General features: G+C 50.7%; 1 protein-coding gene across 3 annotated transcripts in view; it reads left to right on the top strand.

Moving 5' to 3' along the window:
• Eefsec (eukaryotic elongation factor, selenocysteine-tRNA specific) overlaps positions 1-21,267 on the top strand; it is a 191,161-nt gene extending 169,894 nt beyond the window's left edge. For 2 of the 3 annotated variants that reach the window (XM_076940085.1, XM_034512372.2), the window contains one exon: positions 20,742-21,267. In XM_076940085.1, coding sequence (XP_076796200.1) covers positions 20,742-20,774 — 33 coding nt within the window. In that variant the 3' untranslated portion in view covers positions 20,775-21,267. Of the gene's footprint in view, positions 1-2,201; positions 2,308-20,741 lie in introns of all 3 variants that reach the window. The other variant, XM_076940083.1, reaches the window with a different exon arrangement.
• Positions 21,268-22,872: the final 1,605 nt, after the last annotated feature.

Raw genomic sequence — 22,872 nt, 5'->3', positions numbered from 1 at the left:
TTGGCCCCTGGTCTACTACAGGTGTCCCTGGGGAGCACCTGTGACCTAAAGAGGATCCGCTCTGAACTGAACTTGGTTACCACTGCCCACCAATGAATTAGTCAGGTCCCCGGGCTTCAGTGGGTCCAGGCCAAGGGGCTGTGCTGTTCTTTTTGGGTTCAGAGGATAGACCATTACATGACTGTGGCAGTGAGCTCTTCCGTCCCTGGCACAGCTGCCTGCAGCATAGGCTGCTGCTCCAACCCCAGATTCTCCACTGAGGATCCACCCACTCAGTCCCCCACATGTTCCTGTAAGATATGTGTAAAGAACCAGGATCCAGGTGTCCTGGTCTTAAATCAGATTTCACTGGACTCACAGATTTGCCTGAAAAGCTAGGAAGTTGCTCATAGTCTCATCTCAGGGTTTTAGGCTTGCTTGGTTGCTTGGTTGGTTGGTTGGTTGGTTGGTTGGTTGGTTGGTTGGTTGGTTGGTGGGTTTGGTTTTGTTAAGACTGACTCTCATCTGTAACTCTTTAGGCCAGCAAGCCCCAGCTGTTTCACCAGTGCTGGGACTGAAAGCACAGGAAGCCACCACACAGGATGTTTTGCATTGTCCTGGAGATGGAGCTCAGGGCCTCATGCTGTGTATTTAGCAAGTACTCCACCAGCTTGGCTATCTCCCCAGCCTTCCTCCTGGCACTTACATACAAGTGTGAGGAGGAGGGTACACTGCAATGTCGCAGACTGTAGGTTCCCAATGTGACTGCCACGTCATCAGATTACACAGGTGGGATTGGAAGGCCAGCCTCTTCACCTGGTGAAAATGTCAATGGCTTGTTCCCTCGGGAAGTGTAATATTACTTACTGTCTGCAGCCCTGGCACCTTTGTCTGGCTGAGCAGAATTTGCAAGAGGTCATCCTGAATCTGGCATCTGTGAAACAGGGGGTTCCTGAGAGAGCTCAGGGTAGACTGACTGAGTGGTACCCAGGGCCCTCACCAGCGAGCTCTCATTGGCCTCTGCCCTAGGTAAGAGGCTTCTGGCTGGCCTTGTCCTGACTCAGCAGGGGCAGTGACTTCTCTCACAGGGTTAGGGTTATCCTGTGTCTATCTCCAAATGGGAAAATAGGAAAGAAAACAATTTCTCTACCTGTAACCTACAAGCAATAGCTCGTTGTGTCTCAGCTGTGAGCCAGCTCGGGGCAGTGTTCTCACTCTCCTCCATTAGGCTTCTTTCTCTATCATCTTACTTCAGAAGAGGGTTCTGCATGCTCCCAGTTCTAGCTCACACCCCACATGAGCACCTACACCCCTCTACACACAGTGTTGGGTGCTGTGAATTTTGCAGCAGTAGCCAACCACCTGAGCTGAGGCTGAACCTGGAGACCCCGGGCTCCATACATGCTCCGTGTTTTTAGCCCCTGAGAGATGAATAGCAGTGGTGGAGCATCTTCCTAAGCCTTCTGTAATATGAACTGTCTGCTTAGGATTGGTTTTTAGAAGTTAAATTGTTTAAATTTTCACAAAGAAAGCACCAATGTCTAGAAGTTTCTTACCAACTTCTGCATTGAGTCACCTCATTTCACACTCCTTCAGCCATGTAGATGGAGTGGATTTCAGCTTTGCTATCCTATGCAATCCATCCTCTGTAGTCAGGGTTTATTTACATTTCTTTGGTATTGACTAAAGTCACTCTTAATTCTACATCTATCACACACACACACACACACACACACACGCCTGTGTGCTTGTCACACACATACACACTCATGCATGCGCGCATGTGTGTGTGTGTGTGTGTGTGTGTGTGTGTGTGTAGCAGAGACTATAGTTCCCAGCCTGGACCACGACAACTGCACAGTTCCTACTTCTGGACTTACACTTGGGCTGACCTTTCCTTATTCTAACCATACACCACATAGCATAAGCATATCACCCCAGTAACCCATGCATGTTTGGGTTGCTGCTGCCCATGTGGCCCTTGGTCCTCCATAGCACCTACACCTGTGATCCTAAAGCCATGTGTTATGCCCTGAACCCAGAGCCAGGTTCTGTGATGGCAGTTCTACCACTCCATGCATCCTTGAGCTTTCAGAAGTTGTGGTTCAAGGCAATGGCAGGAGGGCTTCTCAGAGCCTCGAGGTATAATCCAGTCCTAGTCTAGGAGCCACCAGGCACCATGCTGGGCTTCCCTACCTGCCCTGACCAGACCTTGTTTCCAGGGGCTGTTCTCCGAAGGTGCCTGGCAGTGGAGATCCGTGTCACAGTATGGTGGGTGTTCATGGTGGAAGAGCCTGGTAACTACCTGAGGAGACCTGAAAGCTTCTGGTGAGAACATAAGACCATGTTGGGGTGAGAGCTAGATGCTAATTCATCCAAAGTACTGGCTTTCCCCAGACATCCTTACAAGGGGCCCCCAGCCAACTTGGGGAGAGACAGCTGAGTCTCACCGGTGATACCCCAGATGAAACAATACCCCCTGAGCAGCAGTTCATCCCACTGGGTTCTGCCCCACGGCTAGCTGCCAACTCCTACAGGGAGGCAGGCAAATAGCTCGCTGAGAGAAGAGAGCTCAACAGGGGTGAGGGGTGAAAGTTGAGGTTTCAGAAAATCCTATAAAAATGAAAACAAACCATCCATCTTTCTCCCGGCATCTTACCCCGACGGTGCCCTTTCTGGATCTTGCCCTGACTATAGAGACAACAACTCTGAAATCTGACCCAGCCCCCATAAGCTGCTGCCACCCCAGCCTAGGGCTGCCCTGGACAGAGACAACTTGGTACCCAGAACAGGGAGCACTTTGGGGTGTCTTCTCCCCCTAAATGAATAGCCTCCTCCAGCTTTGGCCATTGAGGCATTTCAAAGCAATTGTAAAAATTATATGAACCCCATCGAAGAACTGTTACAACAATGTTTATTCCCAGCATTTGAAACAAGGACAATGATATTATAAATAATTGTAGATGATGAAGATAGGCAAGAAAAAATAACATAATTAAAAGAATTTTACAAGACGGCCCGTTCACAAAGATGGATGGAGTAACACAATACGATGAAAATATCTGCAATTAACATAAACCAGTGCAGTGGACAGAAACCAGCTGCTGGTCAGCCTTCCCACAAAGTCCTGTCATCCACTTGGGCAGTGCTGGGGCTTCTTAGAGTGGTCATCATGGCTCTGGGGCCCCAGGAAGAGGCAGTCTGGGGGTCTTACTAGCAGCAGTTGGAGGCCTGGAATCCAGGACCTGTTTAATAGAATTTGCACAAACCAAGGAAAACCCAGGATTCAGAAAGTCACAGGGCTTGCTACACAACTTCCCTCAGGAACCCCTCCCTAGCCCAGGATGACATTAACCCCTCAAAATTTCCCATTGTAGCATACCACCAAGCCCTCCCATGGCTAAACTTCCTACAACTTCTCCCTAAGGACTGTCTCCCCTCCCTACACAACCCCACCTCAGAATTGGCACATGCCAGGTGCATGGTTTCTCTGGGTTGGTCAACTAGTTGGTAGCCTCAGGCCATTTATGTAGTGTAGGGAGCATAGTGAGGTGGCTATACCTATGCAGTTAGAAAGTAAGCAGAGCACAGCCTGGCTGGACACAGACGCTTTAGGTACCAGGTGTCTGCTGCTGGACCGGCATCCTTACCTCCTGTCTGGGCAGCTACAGCTCAGAAGCAGAGGGTCACTTTATGCCTCCTGTATGTCTGTCTCCTCTTCATCACGATCTGATTTTCTAAAATAATATAATAATAATTATTAAATTTGTTTTCACTGAAAAACATGTCTCTGCCAGACAGTACAGAGTTCGATGTTTCTGTTGCCAACAAACCAGAGAGATGGAACTTTATTTGGATCTCTCCCACAGCCTCACCTAGATGTGGTGGTCCCTGCCTGTAATCCTAGCATTTAGGGAACAGAGCCAAGAGTTCAAGGCCAGCCAGAGCTACATGGAGAAACCCTGGTTTGGAGGGGGTTTATTGTGTGTGTGTGTGTGTGTGTGTGTGTGTGTGTGTGTGTGTGTGCGCGCGCGCGCGCGCGCATACTTTTGTATTGTTTTGTTTTGGTTTTAAGTATAGGTGTAGCTGAAGCTGAAGCTCAGCCCTCCCTGGAGGCGAGTGTCACTCTTCAGCTGGCCTTGTACCCCAGTGGGTCATCTCCCTGTTTGATGACTCTCTGTTAGTCCACAAGCTAAGCATCCCTTATCTAAATACTTAAGACCAAAAGTACTAAATGGATCATTTCTCAGATTTTATAGTATTTAAAGATATCGCTAGCTAAGCATTCCTAATGCAGAATCAAAAAATGCCCTAAAAGACTTTCTCAACAGCACATAGGCTCTCAAAGAATTTCTGAGTTTGGAATCTCCTGGGTTTTACCTATGTTGTTTTTGAGTTTTATGGACATGGCTGTAGGTTGTTTCTGTTCCAAGGATCCCTGACCCATAGCCATTGTAACTTACCCTGCCTAGCCATAGCTGTCTCATGATTACCCTGCCTAGCCACAGCTGTCTCATGATGTGAATGGCTGTTTAATCACCTGCCACCTGTCAGGTTTCCAGGGAATCCCACCTCTCCACTACACAGAGACACGTGAGCAGCTCTGTCCCAGTGTCCCAGGTGACAGAGCTCTGCCTGCACAGCACCCAGTTTGCATACATGCCATCCCCAGCAGTATGCTTTCTGATTGGCCGTTTCTTTCCAGTTCCAGATGCAAAAGATGGTTTTCAGAGCTGCTGTGCATTCCTGGTTTCTCAGTCATTTCGGATTGGGCTTCTGAGCAGGGTGGCCTTGGGTTTTCTGATGGACTTATTACCCATGGGGGTGTCAAGAAGCCTTCATTTTTAGGTAGAAATCAGGCTCTTGTGTGTGCCACCTGGTTTCCTGCTAGCTTTGGCTTCCTGTCAGTAACTGAGAATCAAAAAATCTTGGCTTTGTGGGACTCGACCCTTTGCTGACCCCTCAGGCAGTGTCTCTGGGAAGGGACACACAAGCAGAAGTGCTTTGGCTGCCGTTCATGGGCGGGAGAAGTGATGGCTCTAGAGGTGAGGGATCGGGGTCAGGAATTCTAAGGCCGGAGGCTCTGGTTCAAGAAACAAGCCCAGCCCTGGAGCTGAGTAGGTTCCTCAGAGGAGCAGCTGGCCAAAGGCCCCATATGAGACCCAAGGTAGTGGGTAGGAGGAAGGAGAGGGATGCAATGGGGGACACAGTGTGGAGAACCAGTGAGTGATGATGTGGGCAACCGAGGGGGAGGTTGTGGGCCTGGAAGCCAGGAGAGGGTTCAACACATGTGTTTATGTGAAACCACTTTCTTGGTGGCTTCAAGCAAAGCTCTAGGTCTCTTTAAAACTGGAGTCAATTCAGCCACCTCCTATTGCTCTAAACAATCAAGTCTATGGTCTCTACCTGCCCAAAGACCTCCAAAACTCCAAAAAAGTCATCTGTGGCTGCCCTCAGACTCTTGGGCCTCCTGGGGAAATAGGCTGAGACAGCCTCCCTTCCTAAAGTTGGGCACAGAAGCAGGAGGAGGAGGAGCAGAGAGCAGAAGGCTCCAGGCACTGGGCTTCTTCAGTCATGTCTTCGTGCGTCCCACCTGTGTGTGCCGTCCTCTGACAAGAGGGAGGTGAGGGAGAGGCCAGCTTCCTGACGGGGCAGTTGTGAGACATTCATAAAACTTTTATTGGACTTGCCACCCTTCCAGATAAATATTTTTCAATTTTATGAGCTCGTTTTAAGGCCTAGGCTTAATCCTGGCTTTGTAGCTGCCTTAAAAAAACTAAATATTGTTTTGGCAAAAGGAGCCCCTCCCCCATGCCGCCAAAGGCAGCTCATAAATCCCTGTGTTCAACTCTTGCCCTTGCCCTCCTCACCCAGCTTTCTCCCCTCCCACACCTTGTCCTAGAACAAGATGGGATCCAGTGCGTGGCCACAAAAGAAAGTCCACAGCAGCACTCCTGAGGTTCCCAATAGGGTTCACACAGGTACTGCTGCTGTGTGCGTCCCAGGCCCTAGTAAAGCCCCTTGCGTTCACCCTTTCTGCTGTCTTGAGGACTGTCCTCTCAGGCCAGCACCTATGGGTGCTGAAGCCACCTAACTTAGGGCTCTGCCTCTTCCCTGATGACTCTGGTGCTGTCAGAAACTTTCTGCTCTGTGTCCTTATTGAGCATAGTCTGTCCCTCTTGGGACATGTCCCTCTTGGGAAATGCGACACTTTCTTCTCCCTGCATGGGCTCAGATCTGAGCCCCAATCACCACCCAGCAGGCGCAGGTAGCAAGTGCTGAGTGGGTGGTGTGTGGTGGCTCTGGTAGAAGAATGAGTTGACATAGTTCAGACTTTGTTTTTATGTGACACTGTTCTAAAAACTGTCATGTTAATTCACAGCTTCATCACAACCCTGTACAGTAAGTGTTTTAACTATCCCATTTCTCAGATAAGGAGGTGAGGCATGGGCAACATCCCATGTGAAGCTGCACAGTGATTGGATCATGGGCCAGAGTCTGGGTCCTGGTGGTAAACAAGGAGCCTGTGCTCTGGCTGCTGTGTAGATGCCTAACTCTGAAGGACAGTGGCCCACTGAAGACTTTGGCTTGGGTTCAGAGGTGATTTGGACACTCACACTCAAAGAGAATGGAGTGACCCAAGATGGAAGGGAGTAAAGAGAGATGGTGAACAAATTGGGGGCAGGGAGGCACTTAGACTCCACCATAGTGCCTGTGATATTGCCAAGTCCTTTAGGCCTCACCACAGTCTTGTGACACAAGCAGGGCTCTCATCCTCACCTGTCCCTTGGCACTCGAAGACACAAGGCATGAGTGCAGCTGAGGATGGGAAGGGTTCATGTCTAGGATAAAGAGCATGGAACCAGCTCTCTTATTTACCTTCTGCTTCCTGACTGTCTGCTGCCTCAGGTGCCCTGAAGATTGCCTCACTGACCTCTTCCTATGTCCACCAAAGAGCAGGATTGCCTCATATCACAAAAGTGATACCCATGGGTCAGTGGCACAAGGGCTGGCCAAGGCATCTACTTGGCTGGGAGGAACAGCATCCTGCCCAGCTACTGTGCTCCCTCCTAACCCACAGCCCACATCGAGAAGCGGTACAGGGCATAGGCCTGCTGTTCCTGTCCCTGCCTCGTCCTGCTCCTGCTGTAAGGCCCCATATAGTCACCCAGGGTATAACTGACAGTCAGGATGCCTATAGACTCCAGAGGTACCATTGCTCAACTGTCTCAGGGGAAGTTGTCCCTATGATAATACCTGTAGCTCTGCAGATAACTGAGATGGCCACCAAGCAGGCAGGGAACATAGGAAAGTTGCTTTTCTGGGGCCACCATAGAAATCAGGGACCAAGTGTTGCCCTGGAAATGTAGGGTCATTATTTATAAAGTGTATGTACCCGAGGGCCAAGGTTGGCCTGTGACAGCCAATCTGCCTGTATCTATAGGGTGCAAATCTGCACCCAGCCATGTGGGACAGCTCCACAAGCACGGGCATAGCAAGTCCGGTCCTCACTGGCTTCTTGTACACAGTCACTTTGAGAACTTCCAGCCTCATTCCCACCTCCCAGGCATCTTGGATAATACAAACCTCCCACAGCCAGCCATGGCCCTTGGGGTCACATAGACTCCTGTCACTTACCCACAAGGGCAGAGGGGGCTGAAACTGTGGCATTGCGGGCAGAATAGTACAGATAGGCCTAAGAGGATGGGTGCTATGGAGGAGCAGACACGGAAGTCCCTAATAGATGCTTGTGGCACCCCAGACCTCTCATAGCACTCAGACCCTCAGCATCACAGTGGCCCATATATGTCACTGGATGTGCTGTTGTTACTAAAGGCCAGGTCTTCACACACAGTAACACACAGTGCTCTGGGAAGTGAATTGATCTGAAGAAAGCTTTCTTGAAGAATAGAAGGAGCTGCAAGGGACATATCAAAACAGTGCTGCTACAAAGTGGATGTGTGAGCTAGGGGTATGATGGGTGATGAAGGACCATAGCTTGTCTCCAGTTACAGAAAGATGCAACAAGCCATACCTTGACAGCCATCCCTGCAAACATAATTCAGAGTCTCGAGAAACAGGGTTCCCTGGTCACAGTTGGCATGTTCCCTCCTGACCCTTGGACACCAGAGCCCACTTTTTCCTTGGATATGTGGCCAACTGTGTTGGAACCCTGGCATCAGGCACAGTGTATGCAGGGACAGGTAACCCCACAGCCAGCATGTGTAGTAAGCTCTGCTTACCACTGCCTGTACAGACTGCCTTGTAGTATGTCACAGAGCAAAGGCATAGGCCTTCAAAGGAGCTCTCCTGGGCTCCCTGCTTTCCCACCAATACTGGAGCTGACCAGGGGAGCCATGGAAGTCGTAAGGAGTAGTGCAGGCTGTAGTCTTCCTGTGTGGTTTGGTTCTTCAAGAACAAAGGCTTACAGCCCTATCAGCTCACCCTTCTCCCACTATGGGCAGTTACTTTAGTGATATCCCCTGTTCTGGCTCTTCTCATGGGTCTGGTTTTAAAAGAAAAGCAGAACTCCTCAGAGTGAGTAAAAACTGTAGTGTAGGTTAAAAGCTGGGAGCAGCTCTCCCCACTAAAGGCCCTGACAGCCTTTGCGGAGACAAGTTCTAGTTTCTCCTCAGTTTACTTTGCTGTTAATGGCAGAGCCTGGGAGACGGGGCCATAGATAGTCTATGCCATTTGGGCATAGCACTGGCCACAAGTCCCTGATAGACTAGCCACTGCCTGCCATGGAACGCTTCTCTTCAATTACAGATGGGACTGGAGAAGGAGTGTGCCTAAAGACACCCACCCTAAGCACAAGGGACCAGCCCTAGCTGTCTCTAACACCACACTGTTGGAGAGCCTGGCATCCTGGTCATATATATAAAGATGGTCCAGATACAGGAAAGGGGTTTTGGTTTTCACTAGACACAGTTATTTTATGGATATACCCTGACTGAATGGGGGTGTTGCATTAATCCTCAGAACCCACCTCCTGCTGTCTTCATAATGTGGTCAGGAGTGGGCCTGTGTTCCACTGCCTGCAAGAGCAGCAAACAGTCTTCCAATGCAGGGCTGGGGCTGACGCAGCCAAGCCAAGTTGCTCTTCGGAACCACAGAGAGGTAGCTCTGTACTAGTGGAGCCATGGGACACCAGCATAGGACAGAAAAGGTCCCTGTCATAGACTTGAGCCATGAAGACACAAACATATTTATTGAGAGCAGGCTGTGCAGCTGCTGGACAAGATCCTCAGATATAGCATCTAGTAGGCTACAGTGACCCCTGACAGGGCTGTCACAAAGGAGAGAGAAATCTGTTGTTTCTGTGTGCCATGCCTCTACCCCACATCCCTCAGTACCTCAGTCCTCATGCCCAGATCACAGAAGATGGTGCAAGCACACTGGTAAGCCACTGTGGTGCTCTTCAGTGAGCACTAGTGAGGAGCTCGTTTCCTAGGTTTGGACCTCAAGGCCAAGAAATCTGATGTGAAAGGTCACAGGTTCCAAATGCCCCTTTCTTTGTGTGTACCCTAGCATGTGGTGGCATATGACCTCCTAAAAATGTAGCCAGCCTTTCCTCCTAGGAGTAATCATACTGTCCTGCCAATGCAATGTTCTAGCAAAGGCAGTGCTCTTTGGGATTTAGAGAATTATTGAGTGAAGGGGGCCACATTGCCCACTGCAGACCTAGAGGGGTCACTCTGGGCCAGATGGCATCTGTACAGCATATGGGGAGGCAGAGACAGTGTCAGGAGCACTTATCTGAGGAGCCTGTGTCTATAGCTCTACTTCTAACCACTGCATCCTGGGGAATGCAGGGACCTCAAGCCTGACCACTAAAACAGGGGCTGCAGCAGAGGTGGCACATTTTGTCAGCAGAGAAAGCATGTCCCGTGACAGGAGCCACCCTCTTCACCCCACTTCCTTACTGTGTGATGCAGGTGAGTGCCCAGGCCACAGTGTCTAACCTTACCCCAGGACACCAGTTGCATCCTTGGGCCCCCACAAGGTGTCAGAGGAAAACGGAGGTAAGGAGGACACACAGGGGATGCCCAGTCTGCCCCGGTGCTCCCCCCCCCCCTTTGCACTGCATGATAGGGAATATAGTTGGAGCAGGAAATGATAGGCCCACCTCTTCCCAGAGTACACTAGCTCCTTTCCCTGATTCCTCTGGCCCCTTACCCGCCCTAACTACGCATGCAGCACCTGCAGGGAAGGCTTCTGAGTAGAAAGAAGAGGCATTGCTTGCTATTGGAGGCAGAGCTGCCTATTGCTTCCAGGACCTTGCCAGCACAGCACTCTGTTGCTCTGTTGCCGATCCCAGAGATGATCCCATGTCCCTTCAAAGCACTGGCCAGGCTTCGAAGGTCCAGGCTGGAATCCAGATCATGACAATGACTTCTTTTGGTGCTGTGTTAGACTGGAACATTTGCACTTAAGATGCCGCAGAGCACACATGGTGGGAGGTATTCCAAATCAGAGGCCTGCCTAAGGGCCTCCCATATACGTGAATAACTCCACTAACTATGATGAACCACAACTTGGAGCCATAGGGACAAAACTCAGCCTGGGTCAGAGCACAGTGTGATACTTTGGAAAATGTCACCTATCAGTAGACAAGAACCACTTTAGAGCATCAGCCACCATGCTACGTGGTGCTATGAGAGGTGGGGCCAGCTGCTATGAAGGCAGGAGGGAGAAGAACCAAGATATGGCCACTGAGGTACCGCCCTCCAGACCTGCTTTGGGAACAAGGACTCATGTGCTCACAGTGTGAGGAAACCTAGCTGGAGTGGAAGCTGAAGGGTTCTTTGGAGAGTCAGTTGTATTGGAAAGTGTGTTGCTGAGGCAAACATGAAGGAGAGGCAAACACGTGAAGGAGAGGAAACACATGAAGGAGAGGCAAACAAACACATGAAGGAGTGTTTTCCTGAAGTGGACACAGGTGAAAGACTAAGGCGGACATGTGAAGGAACATTTCACTGAAGCTGACACAGGAGAGAGGATGTTCTGTTAAAGCAGACATGTGAAAGGACACGTGATGAAGGGCTCTTTGCTAACAACACTCCTTGTATTGGTCCAGTTTACACTGCATAGTTGAGCTTCATTTGCGGGACTCTGTGGACTTGGGCCGATTGGATGCACATACTGAGGCGAGGCATGTAGAGTACACATGATGTGTGGAAGGTGTGAGTAGGACTCCACGGAGTGATGGAGACAGAGCTTGGCTTGTTAGTACAGCTAGCTATACAATGCTATGGGTCTTGCATCTTTGTGGATCTTCGCTTCCCTAAGAGAGGCACAGCTGAGTACTTCTCCTGGTATCCCTCCCGTCCCTCCTGCTGACTCGAGCCAAGGCTGAGGCCTAGCTGTCTCTGCTAGATTATATCACCACTGTTGCTAACCTGACTCTACCAAACTGGATTGCTGACATATCCATGAAGTGTTTGTGAGTGGATCGAGCTGCCGCTGCCGACCCGTGAACTGAACTGCCGATTTCCAGACAACACAGACAAGAGTTACTCCAAAGAACCTTTCTAAACAGATCCCTTTCCCCTGTATTCTTTCTTTCCCACTACCTCTGGTGGGTGGTGGGCTACAAGGGAGGTTAAGGCGTTTAAGAACCATCATTAAAAATAAGGTTTGAAAAAAATTAAAGTTACACCTAGCCTTGGCAGATATACTAGGAAGGCAGACTGGAGTGCCAGTGTTCCAATGAGGTAGGCCTCTTCAAGCTACAGGCCAGGTTTGAGATATTCCCTAGAGGCTACACAGAGTACAGTCAATCATCTCACACAGAGCATCAGCTATGCGCATCGACACCCTAGGTGGCAGGCAAGTGACAGCGAGGGATAAGCTGTCAGAGCCTGCAGGTTCAGGAGCATGGATGGGGACCATGCTGTCATGCCACCCCTGCCCTTCGTCTGCCAGCCACAGAGGACAGTGGTATATCGGTCACCTGTGCTTGCTTCTCCCTCTGCTCTGGCAGCAGAGCTGATACAGTAATCAGGATACCACATATGGGCCCTGGAAAATGACTGCTCCTGAGCCTTTGTTCACTCTCATTATGCTCTATGGCTTTTCCCCCCAAGTCATAAAAAATGACGTTTTTAATATGTGGGGTTTTTTTTTTTTTTTAAGAAAAAGCAATATGAAGGTAATATGAAGACGACTTTTATTGTCAATAGCTCTACCTTTTAAACCAGTTATCTTAGTTTCTGCTCTGGGTATTTTAATTGAAGATTAACTTATGTTAAAGAGTGTACATGCGGAGGGTGAGAACATTAAAATTCTGCTCCCCTGAGTGGTAGGGGAAAATACTTCTTGGGAAGCCACCAGGACCCTCCCCCCAACCTCTCTGGCTTCAGGGCTGCCTTTCCTTAATCTTTCCCACCTACCAGGAAAATATAGGTCTTCAGTCCTTATAGATTGGAACAGACCACACCACAGCCAGCACTGCCCCTGAGCACAAGGGAGGGAAAGTGCAAAGATGTTCAGAGTGGTTGAAGGCATTAATCTAAATGAGAAAGTCCTCACTGTGGCCCTGGACAACTTACTAAGTGTCTCTGTCCGTCTGTTTCCTGGCCTATGAGTGGCCTAGAAGTGGCTGCAGTTAAGGTGTGACTGTCTGGACATAGTCACCATACAATGAGCATTTTCTCTGACTGGCCTAGAGACTGACAGTCGAGCACCAGCTAAGCTTTCTGTGGCCAGTAAGATGGTCCTCCTTCAAGGTCTCTCTAGATAGCACTTAGCTTAATTTCAAGGCCATTTTCCTCACATGGGGACATGCAGCAGCACTCAGATCCAGCCAAACATTTCCCAATGGTGACTCAGAGTGCAGAGGCCTAATTCCCAGAAGTCTCTGAAGAGATGTCCTGGAGCCTGGACCTCCTTGGTGATAGTTCCTGAACAGCAGTGAAGGATCTGGCCTGCCTTGAGCACCAAGCTGCAGTGGGTACTTCATAAGCACAGCCCTGGATATAAGTCCTGCTTCTGGACCATAGCTGGGAGCCCTTACCTGCCTGGGTAGTGACTCACCTGTGGGATCCCTATGTGGCACTGGCTAGGTAAGAGAGCATGTGAGGGGATGCTGGCAATGTCAGTATCAGAAGTGACCTGAGACTGGCATCCCTTGCACCCATTGAACAGGAGGGAGAGAAGGCGTTTAGCCACCAGCACACTTCCTTGCAATCCTGCCCTGCAGAGGCGACTTAGCTCTCTCCCTTTTCCATTCTTACTACCCACCCCCGACACACACTTCCCTTTGTCATGGTACTATCTCTACTCCTGACACACCTCGGCTCTGTCCCCATGTTGTCCCCACTGCCCTCTCCCTCTGTCCATCTAGCACCATGGCCTACTGCCTAAAAGGTATAGGCATCTACCTGGCAACTCTGAGCCTGAGGGGAGGGAACAGACAGATCCAGGACTCCCCCCTTATCCTCACCCCAAAGGGCTCCAAGTCTAGGTGAATGTGGCCAGCGGAGTTGGACGAGCTCTGGTTTTCCAGGACTCTCCCCTCCCTTGTCAGCTTGCTGCATCAGAAGATGCATTCCTCGCCCCAGGCTATGTGGGCTTAGAGGCTGTCTGGAACAGAACCATACTCAAGAACCCTTCTGCTGGTTCCAGGCAAGCTGAAAGGGCCAATATGGCCCTTGTTGGAGTCTCTGAGGAAGGATCAGGGCCTTAATCCCAGGAGGAAGACTACCAGGGTACAACATACCTCTTACTGAAAGTCTAGGCAGAAGGCACTAAGGCAGTTGCCATAATCCACTGAGGGACTCCAGCAGAGACTGGAACTGAGACAGCTGAAGCATAAGAAAGGTCTGTGGGAGGCAGGCAACTGGGGTACCAAGGGACTATAGACTATCTGAGCACATATGGGGTTCTAGAGGTTTCTTCAGGAGAGCTGAACTAGGAGATGTGGTCAAGATTTGTTCTAAAAGGATTTTGGATAGCACAGAGGTGAATAAGCAGAGAGAGGCTTACAACAGTGGCTGGGAAGTTCACATATAGACTGAACCATGGCCCAGTCAACAGGACCTGCACTGAATAGGCCCTGGGACCTTTAAGGAACTTATGTTAATCCTCAGTGTACATGGGGGCTTGGGGTAGGATGGCCAGAAAGTTCAAGGTTCCATGTTGCACATGAAATGACACCTTGTCAGTGGGGGACCTGGACCTGGGATTGTCTTAATGACAGCACATGCTTCAAGGAGCTGCAGGTACCTCAAGGGTTAGCAACCTCACAGGATCGAGTAGTAGGAAGCTAGCCTCAGGTGGTTGACAGCTCATCAATGGCTGACAGCAAATGTACCCACTAGGCTGCCCCTCCAATGGTGAAGCTTCCATCTGAGTCTCAAGACCAAGTCATTTCCTGTCTGGATCAGAGTGATTTTGGTTTTCTTTTTTAAAAGCTTACACATATTGTGCTGTTTTTCTTCCCCACATACCCCAATCTCCAAAGTCCCTCAATCTCCAAAGCACTGCTGCTAGTGACTTCAGTTAACTTGGTGCGGGAATATCTCTGCAAAGGGTCCTTTTTTGTTTTTGAAGAATTCATTGTTGTTGCTAAGAAGCTTAATATAAATTAAAGAAGGAATTAGGCAACATTAAGACATCAAAATGGGCATGCAGGGCCCACTGCCTCTGTTTGCTCCCAATCAAAGAAGTGTGTGAGCCATCAAGTGTGCTCCAGAGCCTCAGAAGGGACTTGGTGCTATGCTTGCACAGGCCTGTCTGCCACCCCCTCTCCTAATTCCTTTTGTTACTGGGACAGCAGAATACAGTTCTGCTTCTTTAAAAAAAATTAATCACCTTATCTCTTTAAAGCAAATTGCATCTTTGTTTACATACATGACCATTACAGAGGAGGAAAGAGGGAAAGCAGGGAGCTGGTACCCACAGCTGGAGGGATAGGCTGGGAGGCCGTGAGCACAGGCCTTACCTACGACACATGGCAGGAGGACCCCATCACCCCCACACGAGTTCAGAGGGAGCCCAGAGGAACTGGCTTTTTCTCCCCAGATCTTCAAGATCTGTCCTTCTGGCCTGTCCCCAGCCAGGTGAGGAACTGATGACAAGTCAGCTGTGGCAGGCAGGAGCACCACGTTCAGACCCCAGCTTCATGACATAGCTTCACAGAGGATATATACACCTTAGCTCACCTCAGCTGGACCCCTGCAAATCCTTTGTTAACCAGAGCTTCCTGTGTATCAGATGTGACTGCCAGTCCTGCAGTAAGGTCTCTTCTACCTTACCAACTCACTCATTTCTGTCATGCCACCCCAAGCCTTATCGCCAGCACCTGACTCTACCCGGGATAGCTTCTACCTTTGCCAGCAGCAGCAGTAGGCCCCTATGCAGAAGCAGGTGGCCCCATGTCTTGTCCATTTGCAAACCTGTTGAACTTGGCCCCTGTGGCCAGCCAGCCAGCCAGCCCAGCACTCTTTACCAGGATGCTGCCCCTGGAAAACCCCTAAGACCATTCTTCCTCTGCCCTGTTTCTACAGCCCCCTGATAGCTGCTGTGACTTCAGTGAGCCCCTGAGGGGGCTACTGACCCTAAGATCCTTACAAGGGATCTGTTCCCATTGGGGGATGCCAGCTGCCTACCAGCATGAAGGCCCTTCTTCTAGTCTGGCCCCTGACATGAAAGCGTCGCCAGCAATTGGAGGCAATTTGCTGGCCTTTGATGGCCACTGCCGGGCCGGCACCGCGCTGGGCTTGAAAAACTTCACTTCCCACATTCTTCCCTGATTGCCCAGCAGAGCCAAGACCCAGCAGCCTGCAGCCCATTGTGCCTTTGTGTGGGACTGGCGCACAGTGAGAAAGGCCAGCCAGGCCCTGGGAGAGGTCCCCATGGGAAGCCATGAGCAGTGGTGTCACACAGGGTCACTGCCACCCGCACTATGTCTGGGCTCAAAGGAGAGTAGAGCAGGCTCCAGGACTGCTCTAGGACATGGTGGCTAGGGAGAGTGGGCCTTCTGCACAGAGTACATCTTGGCCTACCTCAGCCCAACACCCACCCTTCCAGGGAGAGGACCAGTCCAGCTTGGTGTCTGAGCCAGACTGCTGTCTGCACCACTTGAGGGTAGGCATGTTTTTCCCAGGCCTCACCGCTGCCCTGTTCATCTGGGTAGGACACATCCAGGTGTGTGTGGCATGGAGGGGTTGGCATGTAAATGTATGTAATAGAGATAGATGAGTGCAACTGGGTGTGAGTGTGGTAAGTGCATGTGTGGGGTATGTGTCGGTATATACAGGGCCATAGGACACAAGTGTGTGTAGCACAGGTGAGTACTGATACCTGCATATGCTGTGTCATGTTTATATGGGTAAGTGGGCAGATCAAGGATGGCGTGTGGAGGGCAGTAGAGGTAGCATACAGCAGGGGAATGCCTCCATCATATTCATGACCCCAAAAAACCTAGAGGGCTCTGTGTCCAGCAGAAGACCACCATTCACCAGCCTCCAAGAGGTACATACTACAGAACCACAGTGAAAGTAAGTACTCAGAGGGGCTCCTAGGAAGGACTTTGCTTAGTCTGGGGCAGTTGGGCACCGTGCTCCAAGGAGCAGTGGCAGAGTCTGAGTTTAATAGGTGGAAAGGAACAAAGCTTGCAGACGTGAGTGATCAGGGTCCTTGCTTGGCTTCCTGTGCCTTGGTTTGGTGCTCATAGCAAGACAGGAGCATCAGAGAGTGGAGAGGCAGAGGAGGCAGACATGGGCCCTGAGTGAAGACACGCTCCTGCCAGTATGGCCAGGTCCCAGCATCCCATAGGCCTTAGAGGATTCTCTGTGGTAACAAGGGAGTGGAGCAGGTAGCTGCAGGAGTGGCCAGTGGGAGTGGAGGAGCTGGGAGAGCCTGTCCCTGAGCCTGCTCCTGACAGCTCTAGCTGAAAGCAGCTGAGTCAGACCCTTTGACCTTGGTGCCCATAAAGGAGTCTTACCCATGCTCAGCCGCTGGCCTCCAAGTGCCAGCCTGTGTCTTGATCACAACTCCCCTGAACCCCAGCAAGCCATGGGATCTGCCTGGGCCTCCTTCCCCTGCTTGCCTATGTACTAGACTATGCTGTACATAGTCCCTTGTCTGGGCTCAGGGCTGGGCACACTATGGGGCCTGTGGTAGACAGACCTCTGCCTAACCCAGGGTTCCCCAGAGCCCTTAGGAAAGTAGGAGAAAGATACTACATGTCTTCCCTTGTGATCCCTGCTGTCTGGACACACAACCTTCTGGTCTTCTCTCTGCAGCCTGGAGCTGGTAGGACTCTTCTGAAAGTTCTGCCTGCTGCATTTTTTAAAACTAAATTTGGAATACATCTTTTGTATAAAGGACAAAGGTCAACTTTGGGTGTCTTCCTCTGTTACTAACCCTAATTTATTTATTTTATCTTATTTTTTTTACTATTTTATTTATTTATTTATTTATTTATTTATTTATTTTATTTGTGAGACACTCTCTGACTGAACCTGGAATTCATAAAACTCAGCAAGCCCCAGGAATCTCCTGTCTACACCTCATAGATGCTAAGATTATAGGTGCATACCACTTTACCCAGCTCTTACTTGGCTGCCAGGGATATGAATTCATATCCTCAGGGCTTGCAAGTTTATTACTGAATAAGCCATCTCTAGCTCCTTGCTCCCAGCACAAGTCTGTTTTTAAATGCTCATTGATCATACTTAGTCCTACCAAACATCACTGTACTACAACAAGAGAATTTGTCTCATCTTCTCTTGGTCTTGGGTCCTCTCTAACTGATATTAGATGTGTGGTTCTCTGGTGCTCAGACACAAATGGGGATCAGCAACCTTAGTCACCAGGTCTGCCCCCTTCTCCCCAACTGCAGGATGCTGGCAAGCCTGAAGCACTTTGGTATCTTAGTTCCTCCAGCCCTGACCAGTGAGGTCTGCTCAGCTCCTCATGGAGGCATCTCTGCATATGGGCCTACGTGGCACATGCTTGTCTGGTCTGCATCCCTGGGAGTAGACTTCTTGGTTGACATTGACTTGCAGGAACTATCTCACATGCTGTTCCTAAATGCATACTCTCTGGATTCTTGGACTAGGAATTTGCCTCCAGCCCTGTAGGATCCCACCAGCACTGACAGGTGGGAGCCAGAGTCCTCAGTGCAGATCACATGAGTGCAGACAGAAACCTCACTTGGTGGGACTAGTCACAGAAAGACAGCAGATACTAACCATGGAGATAATAGTCGGCTGGAGGAGATGGAGTTACAGAAAAGAAAAACGTAGGCGAGGGCCAGAGAGGCTGGTACAGTGGTAGTGAGCAGGCCCGAGAGGTAACACATGAACAGAGACTGGAAGGTAGTAAAATAGATGCTCTTAGAACTCTAGGGATGACATCATTCTAGCTGAGAGGCTGACAAAGCCAGATGCAGGACAGGGAAGCTGGTATTTGGTGGGAATCACTGTGTTTGCCCATGCACATGGAAAAGCCAGTAGAATAGGGTGGCAGGGTAGGAAACTGTCCTGCCTGAGGACCCCTGGTCTAAAGATGCAGGTACCCTAAGCTGCCTGCTGACTCCCCTGACCCAGTCAGCACTTTTCTCCTACAGAACCAAGCATACACCTCATGGACTTGACCATATCAGATTCCCTCTGCCTATACAGCCTGCCAGTAAACTCTGTGGTGGTCCCTGTCATCTGGCCATGAGCCCAGCAGTCTTTTTCAGAGAGCCCTGCATTAGGCACATCAAAGCTGCTACCACCACTCTCCCAGGGACACAGGATCATTTCCTTAAGGATCATGCTATCTGGGCCATCTGCTTCCAAGCCTGTTGACTGTCAGTCCTTCTGAATCTAGAATCTCCAGGAGACCTGGCTTGGACTGCGTGCCTGCTCCCAGTTGTCCGCTGATCCTACAGTGCCAAGTATCTTTAAAAGGGAAGCCCCAGGGAGTTGAGAAACATATTCAGCCTGAGCTAGGCCAGGCTGCTGTGGTAGGTACAGCTCCAATTCCTCAGCCTGTGCCACCTGGCCAAAGGAAAGGGGCCACTAAAGGAACAGTGTGATATGGCCGCATTGCCTCAGGAGCTGTTGGCACAGGGGTTTTTTGGTAGACCCCTAGTCTTGTTCCCAGATCCCTATGACACCAAGGTGACCAAGCTGCTGAATGGCCACAGTATCACCAATGCCAGACTTGTTCTTGCATCCCTGACTGCTCTGAGCTGATGTGGTATGCACTGTGTGTAACCAGAGCTATCGCAGATGAGATGGATTGCTGATTGGGCCACACCTGTCTCCCTAGTATGGCATAGACGCTCTGGAGCCCTGCACCTCTTCACTGATCAGACCTCCTGGCACCAGAGAGAGACGGGCCCTTACCATTTGTCAGGGTCTGGTGCCAGCAGGAGGAAAGCCCAGCTCTGATTCAGGGACTCAGATACCTGCAGGCCTGGCACCAGCCCAGGGCTACCTTCTCACTCCAGAGCCTAGGCACCATCTGAGAGGAAGCTAAAGATCAGGCTGCTGCAGGAAGATACCTTTTCCTATGTGCACTCAGGCAGAGGAAAAGAGGACAACCTCACTCCAGGGCCCTGTTAGCAGCCTCAAGTCCTTAGCTTTCCCAGGGCATCCAGGTTTTGAGGTGGCTTACAGTCTCACTTTTGCATGTCAGAGTAAGTCCAGACTCTTCATACAGTGAGACAAGACATTCTTAACCTGAATGCAATTATCTAGGGATGTACTACTTTTTAAATCCAGAGATTAGGGGCCAGTGCAAGGTGCTTGTCAGAGGCAGGGCAGTGGTAGTAGCATATGCCTGCAATCATAGCACTCGGGAGGCAAAGCAAGAATATCTCTGAGTTCGAGTCCAGCCTGGTGTAATAGTGAGTTCCAGGATAGCCAGAGCTACATAAAGAAACCATGTCTCAAGAAAACAAAACCAAAAATAAAAAGCATTGTCAGAGGCCCACATACAGGTGGATCTTGCCCTTCAGAATTAGGGGATGCCAGGGGATTCCCCCAGGTGCTAGTAGGTATTAGCAGACATGGCCTGAGCCTCTACCCAGCATCTCATCTGCAAACCTAAGACAGTCAGTTGAGTATCTCAACTGAAGACTAAATAAATATGTAAGATGCTGGACTCAGTAACCACTGCAGAGTCTGTAGCTGCAAGATGCTGTCAGGATATAGCTTAACTTAAAAAAAAAAAAAATGGCTAAACTGTGATGCACAGCCTTTCACTAAGGGACCATGGGACATCTTCCACTGTGGAAGTAGAAAGAGAAAAGGGAGTTGTAGGTGAAGAAAATCATGTTGAGCTCTTGAGAATGGCCAGGAACCCAGCCATATTCTGGGTTGGTGGTGAGGATGGAGGATCTAGCTCTACAGTGTCTGCCAGAGCTTGTGTGAGATCCCCACAAGAGCCCTGACCCAGGAGAGCTGATAAAACCTGCCAGGTGTTCCCCTGACCACCTCTGGTCTGCTGAGGCTCCCCTCGCCTGAACTCACCTGGAGGCAGAAGACACTAGAGTCTGCTACAGACTCTAGTAGGAGTAAGAGAATATCTCCATGGTGGCCAGGAACTTTAAGTGACAGGTAGAACAGTGTTCCCAGAGAACATTTGGACCTTAGGAACCAGATGAGCACCCAGAAGATCAGAGAGTTATGCCCCTAGAGTGACTGGATGGTAGTGAATTGGCAGAGATGGTGATGCTGGGTTGGGGGAGGGCATGGAGTTGGGAGACAAGGACAGCTTTGCCTACAATGAGTCAGTGACACTTTTATCCCTTGCAGGTGGCCTCAGCCCTGAGTCCAAGAAGATCCTGACACCTACACTCAAGAAGCGGAGCAGAGCTGGCCGTGGGGAGACCACCAAACAAGAGGAGGGCACTGAGAGGCCAGAGCCCATACAGCCTGTGACACTCAGCCTGTCTTTCAAGCGCTATGTCTTTGACACCCAGAAGCGCATGGTACAGACTCCCTGAATGAACCATCCTGCCCAGCTGCAAGCCAGACCACAGTGCCAGATGCCCCTAGACGTGCCTCAACCTCCCCAGTCCTGTAGGCAGTCAGCCCATCCCACTGCCATCTGCACTGTTATTGAGCCCCATTGAGAAAACCTGGGGAACGTGAAGAACAGTGCCTATAGGGCCTGCCACTGCATCCCTGCACCCACCCAGGATAGCAGCTAGGCCCTCTAGGAAAGGGCCTTAGTGGAGCCAGCAGCCTGTCTTCCCCAGTTAGCGTGTGTACAGCCACTCAGCCCTGCCCAACAAGCTGGCACTCTCCAACTGGAAATAAACACCCCATATGTGACCTAGTCTACCCATAGTCTGCCTGTCTCCCGGGGGAACACCAGGCATCACAGGGTATTATGTGCATTGGGTTTAGGACTCAAGAGTTGCTAGGTTCAACCAAGTGACTCCTGGGATGTTGTGGGTGGACCTTGAAGAATGGAGATTCTCTGAGCAGCTGAGTTTACTAGGGTCCTCTGGTCAGGGCTTCATACCCCGGGGCTTCATCCTTGCACTAGAGGCCCTGGCCTCCTGTTTTGGAACCATGGACTCCCAAGGTTGCTAGACCAGGGGTCAAAGTACCTGGACTCTCTCCATGTTCATCTTCAGCCCCAGCACCCTCAGGCTTAGCATGGGGACTGGGATGGGGGCAAGAGAGTAGAACTGACCAATGAGGGACATCAGAGCTTTTCCAGACACCTGTAAGGGGAGCAGATGTCCCAACGTTTCCCGGTTTGGCCTCCAGACAGACTTGAAGGCCTCCCTTTATCCCAGTAATCAGTGCATTATACTTTAATTTTCAAAAATGGCATTAAAAATATTAACAGGGCAGGTTGTGATCAAATGACTTGGGTCTGTTAAGCCCCAGAGCTGAAGGCAGAGGAAAAGGAGCCAGACCACAGAACACAGCGTCCCTGTAAGTCATGGCTCCTAATCAAACATGTCATCAGCCCGCCAAGCCCCTCATGCCTCCAAGAGGCCAGGATGGCAGCGGCTGCTCTTCACTGTCCTTGGCCAGGCCCCAGGCAGCCATAGTCAGGACAGCCTATAGCTGAAGGCGAGCAGGGGCTGGGTCTTACTACCAGGCCTCTAGGGAGCAGCTTCCTCCAGCTGTAGGACTCCCCTGTCCTGGGTGTGATGTAGTGAGTGTGGCCACCAGCACTCTAGGTGCTCCTTCTTAAAGGAGCTGAGTCCCAGCTCCAAGGAACTCCACTGCTGCCACCTGCACCACTGGGCACCTCGGGGGTGGCTGCCCTCTGCTTGGTCCTGAGACTCCTGCGCCCTCATCTAGCCACCACCAGCCCTAAAGACTACTGTGCCTGAAGGACAGGGCCACTGGCTGCGCTATCCCATGCCCCACCCCACCCTATTTACCATTAGGATGCCTGGGGGAGCAGCCAGTTAGAGCCAGTGAGGTCCAGTGAGGGCATGGACCTCAGGGCAGGTAGCCAACCTGGCTGAGGTCCCATGGTCCCCTATTTCACTCCTGGAAGCAGAAGAGGCCTTCCAGGACTGTGGCCTCTAAGTATCGGTGAATAGATGAGCAGGTCTGAATCCTCATAGGTAAAGAAGCCATTCTGCTCAGCACAGGGCCTGGACCAAGATCCTCTCCTGGACAGGGGCCCTGAAGCTTACTCCTCTCAGAGTCCCTTCAAGTAGGGGCATATTAGCCGTGTCTTCCCTGATTGGCCATTATGACCTTGGGCAAGTTCCCAGCCTGTACCTCAGGGTCCCCATTATACAAGAGAAGCCCCTGCTCTATAGGGCAGATCTGAGGACATGGGACTGTGCTGAACATGGAGCTGCCATTACAATCTGCAGCCTTGGAGAAAGCCCCAGATATGTACACAGTGACGGATAGAGGCTGGTGACCCCCACAAGACGTACTGCAGCCAGCCCCAGGCCCTAGC

This window comes from Arvicanthis niloticus, chromosome 9 (genome assembly GCF_011762505.2).
Source record: "Arvicanthis niloticus isolate mArvNil1 chromosome 9, mArvNil1.pat.X, whole genome shotgun sequence".
Taxonomy (NCBI): Eukaryota; Metazoa; Chordata; class Mammalia; order Rodentia; family Muridae; genus Arvicanthis; species Arvicanthis niloticus.
This window is presented reverse-complemented; position numbering and strand designations above follow the sequence as displayed.